General features: G+C 39.6%; 1 protein-coding gene across 2 annotated transcripts in view; it reads left to right on the top strand.

Moving 5' to 3' along the window:
- Positions 1-14,880, top strand: part of DCBLD1 (discoidin, CUB and LCCL domain containing 1) — a 98,267-nt gene that overhangs the window by 24,922 nt on the left and 58,465 nt on the right. For both annotated transcript variants that reach the window (XM_038526639.1, XM_038526640.1), the window contains exons 3-4: positions 13,340-13,474; positions 14,788-14,839. In XM_038526639.1, coding sequence (XP_038382567.1) covers positions 13,340-13,474; positions 14,788-14,839 — 187 coding nt within the window. The remainder of the gene's footprint in view (positions 1-13,339; positions 13,475-14,787; positions 14,840-14,880) is intronic.

Consider the following 14,880-nt stretch of genomic DNA (forward strand, 5'->3'; position numbering starts at 1 on the left):
TTTTTGGCTAGGGATATTCTTAAGATAAAATATTTAATGATGCTCAGAATTTTTCTTTTGTGACTACTTTAAAGATTTCCTGATCAGTCATGCTAAGACAAACCCAGCAGGCAAAGGTAAGAGAGATTAGCAATAAAAGAAGTATCTGGTGAGAAAATTAGGATATTTTCATCCTGTAAGAATATTTTTTTAAAAATTAAATGCTTAGCGCTAGATATAGAAAGTGTATACATGCATAGCTCTGTGTGCTATAAAATATATGTTTGTGTCTTTTGTAGTTTTGCATAGCATTGTGAGAGGAACCACTAATTCATACGCATGTACTTATAATATTTAATCCAGTGATTTGAATGTAGTAGATATACTTAGTGAATAAATGGTTTTTTAAAAAAGCGAATCAAGGGCAGCCCCGGTGGCCCAGCGGTTTAGCACCACCTTCAGCTCAGGGCATGATCCTGGAGACCCTGGATGGAGTCCCATGTCGGGCTCCCTGCATGGAGCCTGCTTCTCCCTCTGCCTCTGCTTCTGCCTCTCTCTCTGTGTCTGTCATAAATAAATAAATAAAATATTAAAGAAAAAAAAAGCAAATCAACAGGTTCAATGACCAAGAACCAGTTGACTAAAACATGTTATAGTTACTTAGCATATGAACCACCTATTTGTGTAAAAGACTATTGACATAGAAAGCTGCTTATGATACACAGTGTTAGGTAAAATATGAATATACACTAGTGTTATAACAATAGGAAAAAAAACCTTGAATAAAATAAGACCACATAACTTTTTTTTTTTTAGATTTATTTATTCATGAACGACACAGAGAGAGAGGCAGACACATAGGCAGAGGGAGAAGCAGGCTCACTGTGGGGAGCCTGATGCAGGACTCGATCCCAAGATGCCAGGATCACAACCTGAGCCAAAGGCAGACGCTCAACCACTGAGCCACCCAGGTGCCCCAAGACAACATAACTTTAGCAGAATCTTGAAGTGAGAATTTAGAAGGGTTACCCTACTGGTATTGTTATATCTTCTCTCTACTTTCTATTTTTTCTTTAACAAACATATGTTAATATTTCTTAATAAGGAACGAATAGATTTCCTTTGACCCCCAAAACTGACTAGACCAATATTTTAAATAATAATTAAAATAGTCTCTTGGTCACTTTGAACCTCCCTAAGAAACGCAGGCAGCTGCAAAGGAAGAGGGGGAGGAGGAAGAGGTAGAGGTAGAAGGGCTTTGGCATCCTGGGCTCAGGCTCAGGGTGGGTGTTTCTGTGGGCTGTTGCCCAGTTCCCTGGGAGAGTAGGAGGCATCTTTGCAGCCAGTGTAGCCACAGGACCTGGCATGCCTGTAGGGGGAGAGCCCTAGTGTTGGCACAGGGTCCCAGGATCCACAACACTTGTCTGGGTTGGCGGTGGTTGCGGAAAGTACTCCCTGAAAGGCAGCAGTGAGGAATATATGTTCTGGAATACCTCTTTGAAATTCCCATCTTTGATGGCTCTAACAATTACATGTGTGGCTGAAATAGCTGAATAGCTTTAGCTTATCCAACTCAATTTTTTTCATTAACCAATTAGTTATTAAAACCTATGCCAAGAGATTTTAAGACTCAGCGCTGTCTGAATTTTGAATATGGAGTTAATGTTTTGAAAAAGAATAATGTTTTCTGGCACCAGTGTTTGTAAGCTCTGCCAAGAATGGAAGTACTTGGAATGTGATTGCATTAACAATAGTGAATATGCTGAAGTTGTACACTTTTAATCATTGTGCAGTTCATTTTTAATGGTTCATCCCCATGCCGATTTTGTTTTCAATGTTTGGTTCATATACTTTGGGTGCTTTTATAACCCACACTCATGGTAGTAAAATGCATTGTAAACAAGTGTAAGCCATGCCAGCTTTTACAGTAATCATGCAAAATACACACTTGATCTCATTGCTTTTAAAAGGCCTGATACAGACAAGGTGGGATTATTCTTCTTCTGTTTGTCAGGTATTATAATTATAGTAGATATTTCAGACTCAACATCAGTTGGAAGGATTACATGTGCATTTATTACTGAGTTAAGACACTGGCTCTTCCTTTGAAAATACCCTTGAAAACAGCCAGGAAGCAGCAAAGTTGACAAAGTAAAGTATATCAACCTTACTTTTGAAAATATGTTTTAAGGACAAAATAAAATTTTTTTTAAGGACAAAATGAATTTTTAAGGATATGCTTAAACACAAATCTTACTTTTATACTTACAAAACATTTTGGATCTAAAATATACATATACTGACTTTCAAGATCATGTGTGCCAATATCCTGGCCAAAAAAAAATTTTTTTTTCTTCGAGAAATATCATAGTTTGCTTCGTAGAGATTGTTTTCATTATAATGGAGGGAGTTCTGGGATTTTGTTTGCTTAGGAGACAAAAGAAGCTGAGGCTACCCTCCAAAGAAACATTAATGTCCCTTTTCTGCTCTAAGATTCAAACGAGTGTCACAAGGCATTTTGTTGTCAGGACTCCCGAATCTGCTTTAATCTGGGAGAGTTCCTCAGCCTTATTTTATCTCTTACATAGTTTTGAAGAGTTCCCAGCCATTTATTTTGTAGAATGTCTGCTGGTTTGGGTTGGTTTGATATTGCCTCATGATTAAATTCAGATTATGCATTTTTGGAAAATATAACATTATCCCTTTATAAAGTGATCTTTGAAAGGCTTGTTTGCAAAAATTTCCAGCATTAGAAATTGTGAGGTCATATGTCCCCCGAGGAATGCGAACTAAGTCCGCATTGTTTTCTTTGTTTCTCTTTTCACTGCTTTCTGTCAGGTGGACTCTTTTTGGCATTCAAAACTACATTCATTTAAGTTATTTCAAGTGTCTTCCCCAAACAGTTCTGCATTGTTCAAAGAGGTCAGTGTAATGTGAGGCTCTGAAAAAATGCAAATTTAAGGTGGCACCTTCTTTACAGAGGAAATTCATCTTCTATTTGGGCTCATAGGCCTTAGAGACTTGACTGAGGTAGCCAGCGCTCTCCTAGGATTGAACCAGGTTCACTTTTAAGCCTGAATTCGAAGATTAAAACAAAGAGTCTAGGGGCAGCCCGGTGGCTCAGTGGTTTAGCGCCTGCCTTTGGTCCAGGGTGTGATCCTGGAGACCCGGGATCGAGTCCCACATTGGGCTACCTGCATGGAGCCTGCTTCTCCCTCCGCCTGTGTCTCTGCCTCTCTCTCTCTCTCTTTCTCTCTCTCTCTCTGTGTGTGTCTCTCATGAATAAATAAAATCTTTAAAAAAAAAAGAGTATTAAACAATAGAGTTTAAGATTTAAAATTGTCTAATACAGCTCAGATTGCTGCTTTGGTACTGATTCTCGATTTCTGGCCTTTTAGAGTCATGACGTAAAATAACAACAGGCAAATTACATAAAACATTAAAATAACATTAAAAGGATCTTGAACTTTGGGAAAAAGTAAATCCTAATTCAGACAGTGTCATACCAAAATACCTACATTTGTAATATGAAATATATGACTTTTATTTATGACAGTGAAGAGGGAGGGCTGTGAATTCATACTGAAGGTCATTATTCTCAACTTTAAAACTCTTTATGACTCATCCTGTGATTAAGTTCCATTTCCAGTCCAGCAGAAAGGGCCTGCTCTCAGGGACCCCAGAGGAATTGTCATTTCTGTTTTCCTGATATTTCAAGAAGCTTGACTGGGTCCCAGTTTCCCCTGAAAATCGCCCTTCCCTTGATGTGTCGAGTTTAGGGTGGTTGTTCTGGGAACTCCTGAAGGACTTGCTGGAAGAATTTGGGGGGGAACAAGATACTAGCTTCTCGGATCTCAAAGGACCTTGTTCTAATGGAGTCTCAGACTTCCCCACCTGGGTCGCTGCGGATCAATGAAACCAGGCTGCCCTTCAGCATGGACTGGGATTAACACCGTCATTTCTGCTTAGATTTTTCATTTGTGTTTAAGAGTGTAGACTCTGGAATTAGACAGTCTGCCTTCAGATTGCTGCTGTACTACTCATGTTTTAATTGCTTAACCTTGAGCAGATTATGTGATCTTTCCATTTCTCCATTCCCCCATCTTTAAAATGGGCAAAATAGTACCAGCTATCATATTTGGGTGATTGAGGCACAGATGTATAACTTAAAAGAATGATGCCTTGCACAGAATAAGCACTCAGCAAATGTTAGCCATCATTACCCTCACTCTTCTCCTCCCCCTGCCCCCCCCCCCCCCCCCCCCCCCGCAGTGGCCTTGCACACAGTTTATTCTTTGTCTAAGAGGTCTAAGAGCAGAGAACACATTGGTTCCCTCTCAGTACCCTGCACACTTCCCTTCCACCAAGTAGAGACTGAGCTGCAGCAGCACACTTTACCCTCCTGGTGCATTCCTGGTCACCTGCGTTTGACCCAGTCATTCCAAGCAAGTGGCAGGTTCCCTGCCAGAAATAGCTCCCTGTACAGATTTTCTCCATCCTGCCTCGTGAGATGAGCAGAAAACACATATTCTCCAAGTCCACAGTTTGTTTGGTTCAGTTTGGCTTTTTTATTTCACTGCTAGCCCACATCTTTGTACCTATTTTTTATGGAAAGAGCCTCCCGATGTTTCCGTCTCTCTTTTCACCAGTCTCTGTTCCCTCCAGGCTAGCCAAGGTTATCTTGTTGAATATAATGATAATTTCTTTCTTTCCTGATTTTGAAAATTATTAATTGTACCCTCCTGTCTACAGGAACTTGTCAGTGTGGCATGCAGAGCTTACCCACGCTCTTCCCCATCCCAGTTTGCAGCCTCATCTCGAGTCTCCCCATGTTTGTGCCTTTTCCTGAATACACCGTACAGCTTCATGCAATGCTATATTTATTAATAATACTCCTTCCATGAGTCTCTTTTCCTGCTCCTTCTAACACACACACACACACACACATGCACCATATTCATTGCTACTTACCCCAAAGCCCCAGAGCTTTCTCTGATGTCCAGCAGCTCCAGTCATTCCCTCCCTGGGGCGTATGTTGATTCTCTAGGCCTTAACTAGAACACCAATCTCAATTTGAGATGTTATGTTAGCTTCTCTACCAGATATAGGGCTCCCTGAGCAAGGAATTGCATTTTATTCATTTTTTCAGTATCCCTGGATGCTTAGCATAGTCTTGCAATTACAGATGCTCATTGAATATTTAATGAATCTGATTGCATGTAGCTTGATTTTGGCAAACATATATCCTCAGGTCATGATCTCAGGGTCATGAGATTGAGTCCCGTGTAGGCATCGGCACTGGGCGTGGAGCCTGCTTAAGGTTTTCCTCTCTCCCTCTCTCTGCCCCTACCCCGATCCCCGTTCCCTGCTCACATGCCTGCTCTCTCTTTCTCTCTCTCTTAAAAAAAATTTATATTTTTACAAAAGATAAAATTCTTTTTATCTTTTTTATTTTATTTTTATTTTTTTTATGATAGTCACAGAGAGAGAGAGAGAGAGAGAGAGAGGGGCAGAGACACAGGCAGAGGGAGAAGCAGGCTCCATGCACTGGGAGCCCGACGTGGGATTTGATCCCAGGTCTCCAGGATCGTGCCCTGGGCCAAAGGCAGGTGCCAAACCGCTGCGCCACCCAGGGATCCCCAATTCTTTTTATCTTTTATCTAAAAAGATATTCATACTGTAGGAGGATTTATAAGATTCCCTATCTATACCTATTCCCTCTGCATTTAAAAAAAGACTTTGTTTACATAAAATTTTAAGACTCTGCTTATTATATAGAAAGGACCATAAAGCCCTGTACAAGGCTCTTACACTTGAGCATTCAGCTAAATGCTGTGCACTGGGCTTAGTTCTTTAGACTTACTAACCCATTTAACTGTCATGATAGTCCTGAGGGCAGGGCCTTTTATTAACATCCATACCTAAGGATTCTGAAGCTCACAGAGGTCAAGTAACTTGGTTATCACTTTCCTAGATCTGGGATGCGAGTCTGGGCATTTGATACCAGAGACTCCACTTTTAAACCCTATAAAATATGTCCCAATTCTTTGTGACAGAAACCATCTGATCCAATGGCTTGTGCATAAGAAAACCTGAGCTGTAGTTTTATCTGTCATTTGCTGGAAGAGATGGAAACTTCTCCAGGTCTCCCCACAGGGGTATCCTGAACATAAGATGGGGTCATTGAGAAATCCCTCAAAGGAAGAGTACCAGTGTAAATTTAAGGTTTGAAAGAAATGCTTCTTAACCAAAATCCTTCAGGAGGAATCGTGGTCAGGAATAGGAAGAAACCAGCTGGCCCAGGAACCTAATGGTAAATTGGTTGAATTGGTTGTGGTCTGCTAAGTGATTTGCAGTATAGAAAAACCAGGAAGTTCGAGAATTGTTCTCTTCCATTTCCTGTATTTCCACCTCCACTCCCAATGTTTTTTTAACCATGGTCAGTGATCTAGAAGTACAGCAACGCGAAGCCAACTGTTAATATTTATATTACACCAGGAACAAGAGAAATGGGGAAAGTATGAAATGATGCTAAGGGTTTTGACTCCTAATTTGCAACAAGATTTCTGTGATAATTTTCAGAAAGATCAGAAAGATACATATCTGGCCTACTGCCTTAGGATCTAATCATTATGCCTTGTCTGTTGATTTCTTAAAACTCTGAAACAGAACCCCCCCCCACAAGATTGGTAGTGTCTATTTCATAACTGGTTTATCTTTCCCAGACATATCATGAAGATTGCAAAATTCTTATGACTTAAAAAAATTTTTTTAAGACCTTTAAAGAAATTCCTAGATTGTGCAAAGTTGTTTGGGGATCTCAGAAGTACGATCTCCTCTGATTGGGTCTACTTGGGTGGATGCTCTTGAGAAGGACTGATTTTTGTTTATTTTTCTTTTACTTTGTTTCGTCTTTCATGCCATGATAGAATTCAGATAGCATCTTCAATGTACATGGGCCAGAATCTTCCACACAAGGTATCTCATGGACATAACTATAAGCCTCAAGGAAAAAAAGTTATGGCCCTCTTCCTTTTTCCCAAACCCTTCCCTGGAGATGCTGTGACTTAGTTTCAGTAACTACTATCTTTTGTAGGCAGAGAAGTAATGGCCTAGGTGGGTCGTGAGCTCTAGTGTCAGTGTCTTGACCTGAGTCCCATAGCCCCAAGGAAAGCCACACCTTTGTCTTGGAATCAGCCTGGTTCATTTATCATCTGTCACTGATTTTTGTCTGGGAACCAGAACCAAAACTCTCCAGGGATACTACTTACATTCTTACGTGACTATGGTTTTAATAGCATAGTCCAGGAATATCCTTTTTTATGCTAATTTCCCTCCTTTTCAAAGAAAATGGCCCTGAAAACTCTGTAATTTTGTACGATGACCCTCTTGCAATTGGCAAGCAAGGACAGACTGTGCCATTTGACTGCATTGGAAAAAAAACAAATGGAAAATGGACACAAGTGTAAAGGCGTTTGCAGCTTCAGCATTTCTGGAGATTGCTTTATCAGCACGCCTCTGAGCACAAATCTGGGCCACGCCAGCTACCACTTTCCTGGCAGCTGGTTGTGTGCCATGTGGCTGTGACTCTCCCCGGAAGGTCACTTAGGCTCTTGGGCATGTTCCTCCCGTGCATGAGAAATTAAATATGCGTTTCAGAGAGTGTTGGTAGGTTAATGAAAGTTGCTAGGATGTTGTTTTGTTGTTTAATTTGATTTATGACAGATCTCCCGAGAGTCAGGTGTCTGTTTTTCACCACTTGACAGTACGCTTTTGGATGGGGAGGGATCTCTGGGTTTGTGTCTGGTTTCTTTCTTTCCTTTCTTTTTCTTTCTTTCTTTCTTTCTTTCTTTCTTTCTTTCTTTCTTTCTTTCTTTCTTTCTTTCTTTCTTTTTTCTTTTCTTTTCCTTTCTTTTCCTTTCTTTCTTTTTTTTTCTTTTCTTTTCGTTTCTTTTCTTTTCTTCTTTCTTCTTTCTTCTTAATGGTATGCTCGCCACTCTTTAAACACCTCCCTTTCACAGATGAAACAAGAACTTTGCTTCATCAGTTTCAAGATGAAAAGCATATAATTGCCCCAAATGGCTTGGAGCAGTTATTAACCTATTATTGCCTTGTAATGTGGTGTCTCCGACAGTCCACAGAGAATGTAGTAGTAGCATAAATTGCAGGATGAATGCACTGTCAGATTGCCAGAGAAGCAAGAGGATTCTGGGCTTGGCTCGGGGGCAGTTTATTCTTCCTTGTAGGGCAGTTTTCTTCTATTCACACATGGCAAGATAAAGGGTTTCCTCCTCGGCTGCTCATGGAACAGTAGCTCCAAACAAGGGATGTGTTGAGACGAACTGGCCTACTGTGCTCGCTGAAGGCAGCTCCTACGGTTCCTGGCCTTTTACTCCTTTGTCCAAGGAATCAGTCCATTGTCTGCTAGGTCCTGGTCTCATGTCTGGTGCCAAATGCCACAGTACCATTCCATTTGGTATCACTCATAGCTCTTCCCACAATCCAGGGCTACCAATGATGTTTCACAAAAGGTAGAGGTATTTCTTTTGCCCCGATTTGTCTGCCTGCTTGATGAACTGCCTTTCTGCTGTGCCCCAGCCTGATGGGAATCGGAGATGACAAAGTAAGATGGAAAGTGGGAGTTCGCAAGTCCAAGGGCCGCAAGACACACAGCACTGCTGGTTGTGAAGCAGACACCCATACAGAGCTGGGAGGCCTATGCTTGGGTCTGCTGAAGTTCTTAAGACGCACCCCCACCTCCCTAGAAAGACTGGGGTTCCGTCTGACTGTGAATTGAGAAAGGTTTCCCAGTCCAGGAACACTGCCTGGGAAGTGGCCGTGACCACGATCAGAGTTAGAAGTCACCAAGCTGTCATCTGGGTTTCCTTCGGAATCGTCTTTGTGAATGTAGGAATCTAAGGGTGGAGCCTTGTTTGAAGTCTTGCTGGAGAGTTCTAACAGTGAAGTACATTGTGTGGCCGGGCGTGGGTGGAGAAAGGCTGTTTCATAAGAAGAGCTAAGAATCCTCAACAGAGTTCAGCTGAAAGCTGACAACATTGCCTGGGACAGGCCAGTCGGATCCTTCACTGCTTTCCCATTCATTATTTTTCCCCTCTCACTGCCACTCATGTTTTCCCATTTTCATCTTTTCCCTTTTAACTCTAGGAATGCAGTCATTAACTTCCATTCTGTGAAAAGGGATCCATCCGTCAGGCCTTCAGACAGGAAATAATTAGATGTTTGGCCGTAGGCGATACCACAGCCAACATTGGACTTCTAGCCTAGAAGCTGGCCTACTGCAGCCTCCTGCTATTGTGATGGTTGTTCCATGATGAACCAGTAACTCTTAATGTTGTGTCGATATGTAGAGGGTGTGTCCTATCCCCTCCAGGGTTTAGTTACATTTTTTTGCAGTACTTTGGTAAGAATGGGAGAGAGAGAGAGAAAAAAGAAAAGAATGGGAGAGAGATTGGTGCCTGGGGGGTGGGGGTGGGTGTAAACGGTGATTAAAGGAGTTTGTGTGTTTACATTTTATCTTGGAACTTCTTCCAGGAATATTTACATTCCCATCATGACTTTGGGAGGATACAACCAAATTGGAGTTTTACTATACTTGTGTGTTTTTTTTGATGTAGGAAATTATATCTATTGTATGACAACTTAGTGTGATGACATGCACTCTTATCTCTTTGTGTAAAATATATGTAGTGTTGCAACCTTTCCTTTCAACTGTTCCATAAAAATCCAAAAGGAAAAAACTCCAATTATTCAGCTATGAGGAAAAAAGGACATCCTGCCATTTGCAACAACAGGAATGGACCTTGAGGGCGTTATGCTAAGTGAGATAAGTCTGCCAGAGAAAGACAAGGACAGTGTGACAGCACTTATATGTGGAATCTAAAAAAGCTAAGCTAATAAAAACAGAGAGTAAAAGGGCATAGTTGCCAGGGGATTGGGGTGAGGTGGGGTGCATAGGTTGATGTTATTTAAGAGTACAAGCTTACAATGAGTAGCAGATATGCCCTAATCTAATTCACAGTGTGGTGAATATAGAGTAATGTATATATATATATTTTAGACAACAGTATTGAATTAAAGTTGACCCTTGAGCAATGCAGGTTTGAATTAGGCAGGTCACTTAAACATGAATTATTTTTTACAGTACAGTACCATAAATGTGTTATCTCTACTTTATGATTTTCTTAATACTTTCTTTTCACCAGCTTACTTTATTAAAAGAATACAGTATATAACACACGTAACATACAAAATATGTGCTGTTTTTGTTACTAGTAAGACTTCTGGTCAACAGTAGGCTATTAGTCATGAAGTTTTTGGAGTCCAGGGGGGCAGCCTGGGTTGCTCAATTGGTTGAGCATCTGATTGCTGATTTCAGCTCAGGGCTCAAGTCATGATCTCCAGGTCCTAGGGTCAAGCACTCCCCCCTCCCTTGGGCTCCATACTCAGTGGGGAGTCTGCTTGAGATTCTCTCTCTTCCTATCCCTCTGCTGCCCTCTCTCTCTAAAATAAATAAAATCTTTTAAAAAAAGTTTTTGGGGAATCAGAACTTATCTATGGATTTTCAACTACATGGGCGTAGGCACCTCTAAGGGCCAACTGTATAATCACCAAACTTGCTAAGAAACTAGAACCTAATTACTCCAACCATGAAAAGAAATAATTATGTTACATGATGGAGTTGCTAATTATTCCTTGCAGTGACAATCATATTAAAGCATAAAAATGTATCAAATGAATATGAATGAATGACTTATTCATCAAATGAATAAGCAATTCAAGTATACCTTGAATTTACAGTGTTATATATCAAATATATTTCAACTAAAAAAATCCAAACAAGTTCTCACTGATCATCAATTTAGACTTGCTTACCTCACTGTTTTTATTAGGACTCATTGGAATGCTATGGAAACTTGAGGAGAGATTATCATTATCACCATTTGGAGAGGAATATATATATATACACATTATCATTTCCTCTTGGAAAAGATAAATGTGATTAGAAAAATATCTGATTTGCCAATAGCAACAAGTTACTAGTTATTTCATTTTCATTCTTAGATTTGCAAAGCAAGTATCTTCACTTATCTGGACAGAGAACAAAGGAATTTTCAAACCTATGTAAAACAAACTAAGTTGCAAAAGTCAAGTACGAGTTTTGCAATCATAAAATCTATGATTTTCTAATCTGACTCACTTTAATTTTGGAAAAATGCTTATCATTCTACTTTACTATAAAAATGGATTTAGTATAAAATGTTTCTCTACCATGCTGTGAGCACTATTAAAGTTCCTGAACATCTGTATATTTATTACACTAATGATTTCTTTCCTGTCTTGCTTTTTCACATTCCTCTTCCTGACTTCATGATATTTTAAAATGCCAAGATTAAATGTTTAATACATCTTTATAATCAGGTTTGGCTTTTCAAAAGTGTTTTAAATAGAAGAACATTTAACTTCATCTCAATTCTGACAATATTTGGAAGGCCACCACATGCCAGGTATTGTACAAGCTGCTAGGCATAAAGTGATGGATAGAAAAATTCTTTTTTCTTTGTTTAAATATTTTATTTATTTCAGAGGGAGAATGTGTGCGCAAGCATGAGCAGGGAGACGAGTGGGAGTAGGGGTGGGGGAACCAAACTCCCCACCCAGTAGGAAGCCTCAACATGGGGCTTGATCCCAGGACTCTGGAATCAGGAACTGAGCTGAAGGCAGACACTTAATTGGCTAAGCCACCCAGGTGCCCATGGATAGAAAAATTTCTAACCCTATGGAACACAGTCTAAAAGGAAAACAGACATTATTTATTTGCTTGTTTTAATGTAGTCATTCATTTATTTAACTATTTACTAGTAACTACTAAGCACTTCCACAGCTCTCATTATATGCTGGTTACTATTCTAAACAGTTTGCTAGTATTAACTTATGTAAGTAATTATATATAATGAGTATCTCTAAAGAGGTAAGTCATCTTTTTAAATTTGGATTTCACTATAATTTAAAAATAGGGAACGACAGAGATTTAAAGCATGACGGTAAACACTCTACATTTCTCTTTTATTCGGTTACATCTTCCACATGTGAGACCTGGACAGGACGAAAGAGAAATCTGGTTCTTATAGCAGGAGAGGAATGCTTAGTTGGGTTCATGACCCTCTCCTGGACCTTTTTCTTTCCCTCCTCCTCCTTCCTTAACCTGATTTTGTCACTGTTGACTGCTGCCTGATGTTGCAGATGACTCTTTCCATAGTGTTTTATTGGGGAGAAGTTAATAAAGAATTCTTGTTGTCAAAATTTGCTTGCTAATCTCTATTTTCTTAGAATTATTATGTCTTACATACGTGGTTTTCAAGATGACTATTTACAAACTAGACTTTAACTTGAGTAGTCTTAGGAAGGTCTCTTTTTTTCTTTTTTAGTTCCAAATCTAATTTTGTTCTTTGAAAATTTATGGAGCTTCCTTTAAAAAAATATATATATATGTATATATATATATATATATATATATATATATATATATTTATTTATTTATTCATGAGAGACAGAGAGAGAGCGAGGCAGGCTCCATAAAGGGAGCCCGATGTGGTACTCAATTCCGGGGCTCCAGGATCATGCCCTGGGCCGAAGGCAGCCGCTCAACTGCTGAGCCACCCAAGGATCCCTATGGAGTTTCCTATTGCTTTTTAACTCATTTGTTCTAGAAACAATGTGTTATACTCTTAATTGCATAATTTATACTGTAGTATTTCAGAAGCCTTTAGAAGTTTTTCTATTTTTTTTATAAACTTAATTTTCCAAATCAAAACGAACTATGCAGATTAACCAGAAGGTCCTATAAGAGAGAAATAATAATCTTATTCTCATGTGTAAACTGCATGAGAATAAGATTGTTAGCATGCATTGGACAGTCTTTTAATTCTGAAAACCTCCTCAAAGAAAAGAAAATTTGTGAGTTTCTTCTAGCAAATTTAGGAGGCCCCTAGAATATCACCTTTGTGACATTTTCTTGACTACCAAATGTATTCGACCTTTGTTAGTCTTCTTTACAAAAACTAAAACTTATCCCTTGGGTTGTTCATAATTAACTAGCTCTAGCCTATTGCTTATCTGGAATTAGCCACTTCTCCCCTTGGCTTGTCAGTATAATCAAGTCTACATTTAGGCACTAATTATCAGTTCCCATATTAAGCAAAATTTCAGTTGAGTAACAATTATAATTGTATATATGTGTTGTCTGCTAAATTTGACTTTTAAGGAAAAAAAACCCCACCATATATTAATCCTTTGTGCTGGTCTAAATTTTGAATGTGCTAAAAGTGTGCTTTGTTTTTAGGACCGTATTGTGGAAGTATGGCTGTTCCCAAAGAACTCCTACTGAACACGAATGAAGTCACTGTTCGCTTTGCAAGTGGATCCCACATTTCAGGGCGGGGATTTTTGCTGACCTATGCCAGCAGTGACCATCCAGGTATAGTAGAAGAATCAACACAGATCTGTAAACTTGGGTCTAAGAATTCCTCTTGCTACTTATCACCATCTCTGGACAGAATTGCGACCTCAGATATAGAATATGTGAAGGAAGAGAGGAATGCAAGTCTTTGTAAGCAGTTAGATCAGAATTCAGAATACTTTTATCAAACATGTTAGATTGATTAGCTGACTTTTGTGGGTGAGGGTGGATCTCATTTTTCTAGAAACCTTGTGTCTTTGGGGTGATTTTAAGGTCTGGCTATTTTCTGAAGTCCTCCCCCAACCTTCCTCAGCTTAGAGGGCAAGCCTTTTAACCAGTGCCCCCTCTGCCCTCCACCCCCCACATATGCTCACACCAGTGCACCAACATGGGCTGTCACAGTGTGCTTTAACCATGGAGCTAACACTTGAACAGGAAACTGATGACGGAGGAAAGCATGGCCTCCCATCCAGGCCTCTTGTGTTCCAGAGTGATTACTGTGCAGTGTACTCCATGTCTGCCCAGAGTCCCAGAAGTGCCCAGATTTTCTGCTCTCAGTGTCCCTGGGCAGAAATGCTCTGGAAAGGGGGTGCACCATTAGTTTCCCTCTCAGCCAATCAAGTCTGGCCAATCCCAGCAGGCCCCAGCATGGCCAGTGGTCACCGTCTGTTGCTTCGTAAGAACTACTGAAAATATTAAGGAAAGAAAGAACTACTTGCAGCAAGTGTGAAGTATTTTGGAAACTATCCTAGGTTGATTTAAATGCTTTAAAATCCACAGCATCTTAGCATGCCCATTGCTGAGCATTCATTCAGTTCTGTATTCCAAAGAGCATCCTCTTTTTAAGTCCTTGGTCCTGACTGATTAAAGTGGAAAGGCTGTATTCTCAGTAAATATGTAGTTCCATGCTCACTCAGATGCCACTAGCTAAATTGTTAAACTAAAATATTCCTGAACCTTCTTTATGAACCGTATCAGGCTTTTGAAATTGTTTTCCTCTTGCCAAGGAAGGTTATTATACACATGATCTTTGCAGGCATGTGGGTGGATAGTAATGAACCAGTGTTGGCTTTTCTGTTTGAAGTAGTTTCTGTTATAATTCACTGGACGATTGCTGAAAAACCATGGTTGGGGTGGAAAAGAGAAATGTTAAATCCTGAAGACAGTGTTCCCAGTTTTGATTTATTTTTAAGTGGAAAAATTCAGATAATAACTAGATAGTGAATGCTTTTTAAAAATCCTTTTTTATTTAAAATTATTTTTAAAAATTTTGAGCATGAGTCTTAACTTCCATTCAGTCTTCTAATTGCAATTATCTTTATTTATGACAGATTTAATAACATGCTTGGAACGAGCTAACCATTATTTGAAGACAGAATACAGGTAAATATGGTGCTGCAGGCATATGTTGCTGGACATTTTGT

Source organism: Canis lupus, chromosome 1 (assembly GCF_011100685.1).
Source record: "Canis lupus familiaris isolate Mischka breed German Shepherd chromosome 1, alternate assembly UU_Cfam_GSD_1.0, whole genome shotgun sequence".
In the NCBI taxonomy this organism is placed as follows: domain Eukaryota; kingdom Metazoa; phylum Chordata; class Mammalia; order Carnivora; family Canidae; genus Canis; species Canis lupus.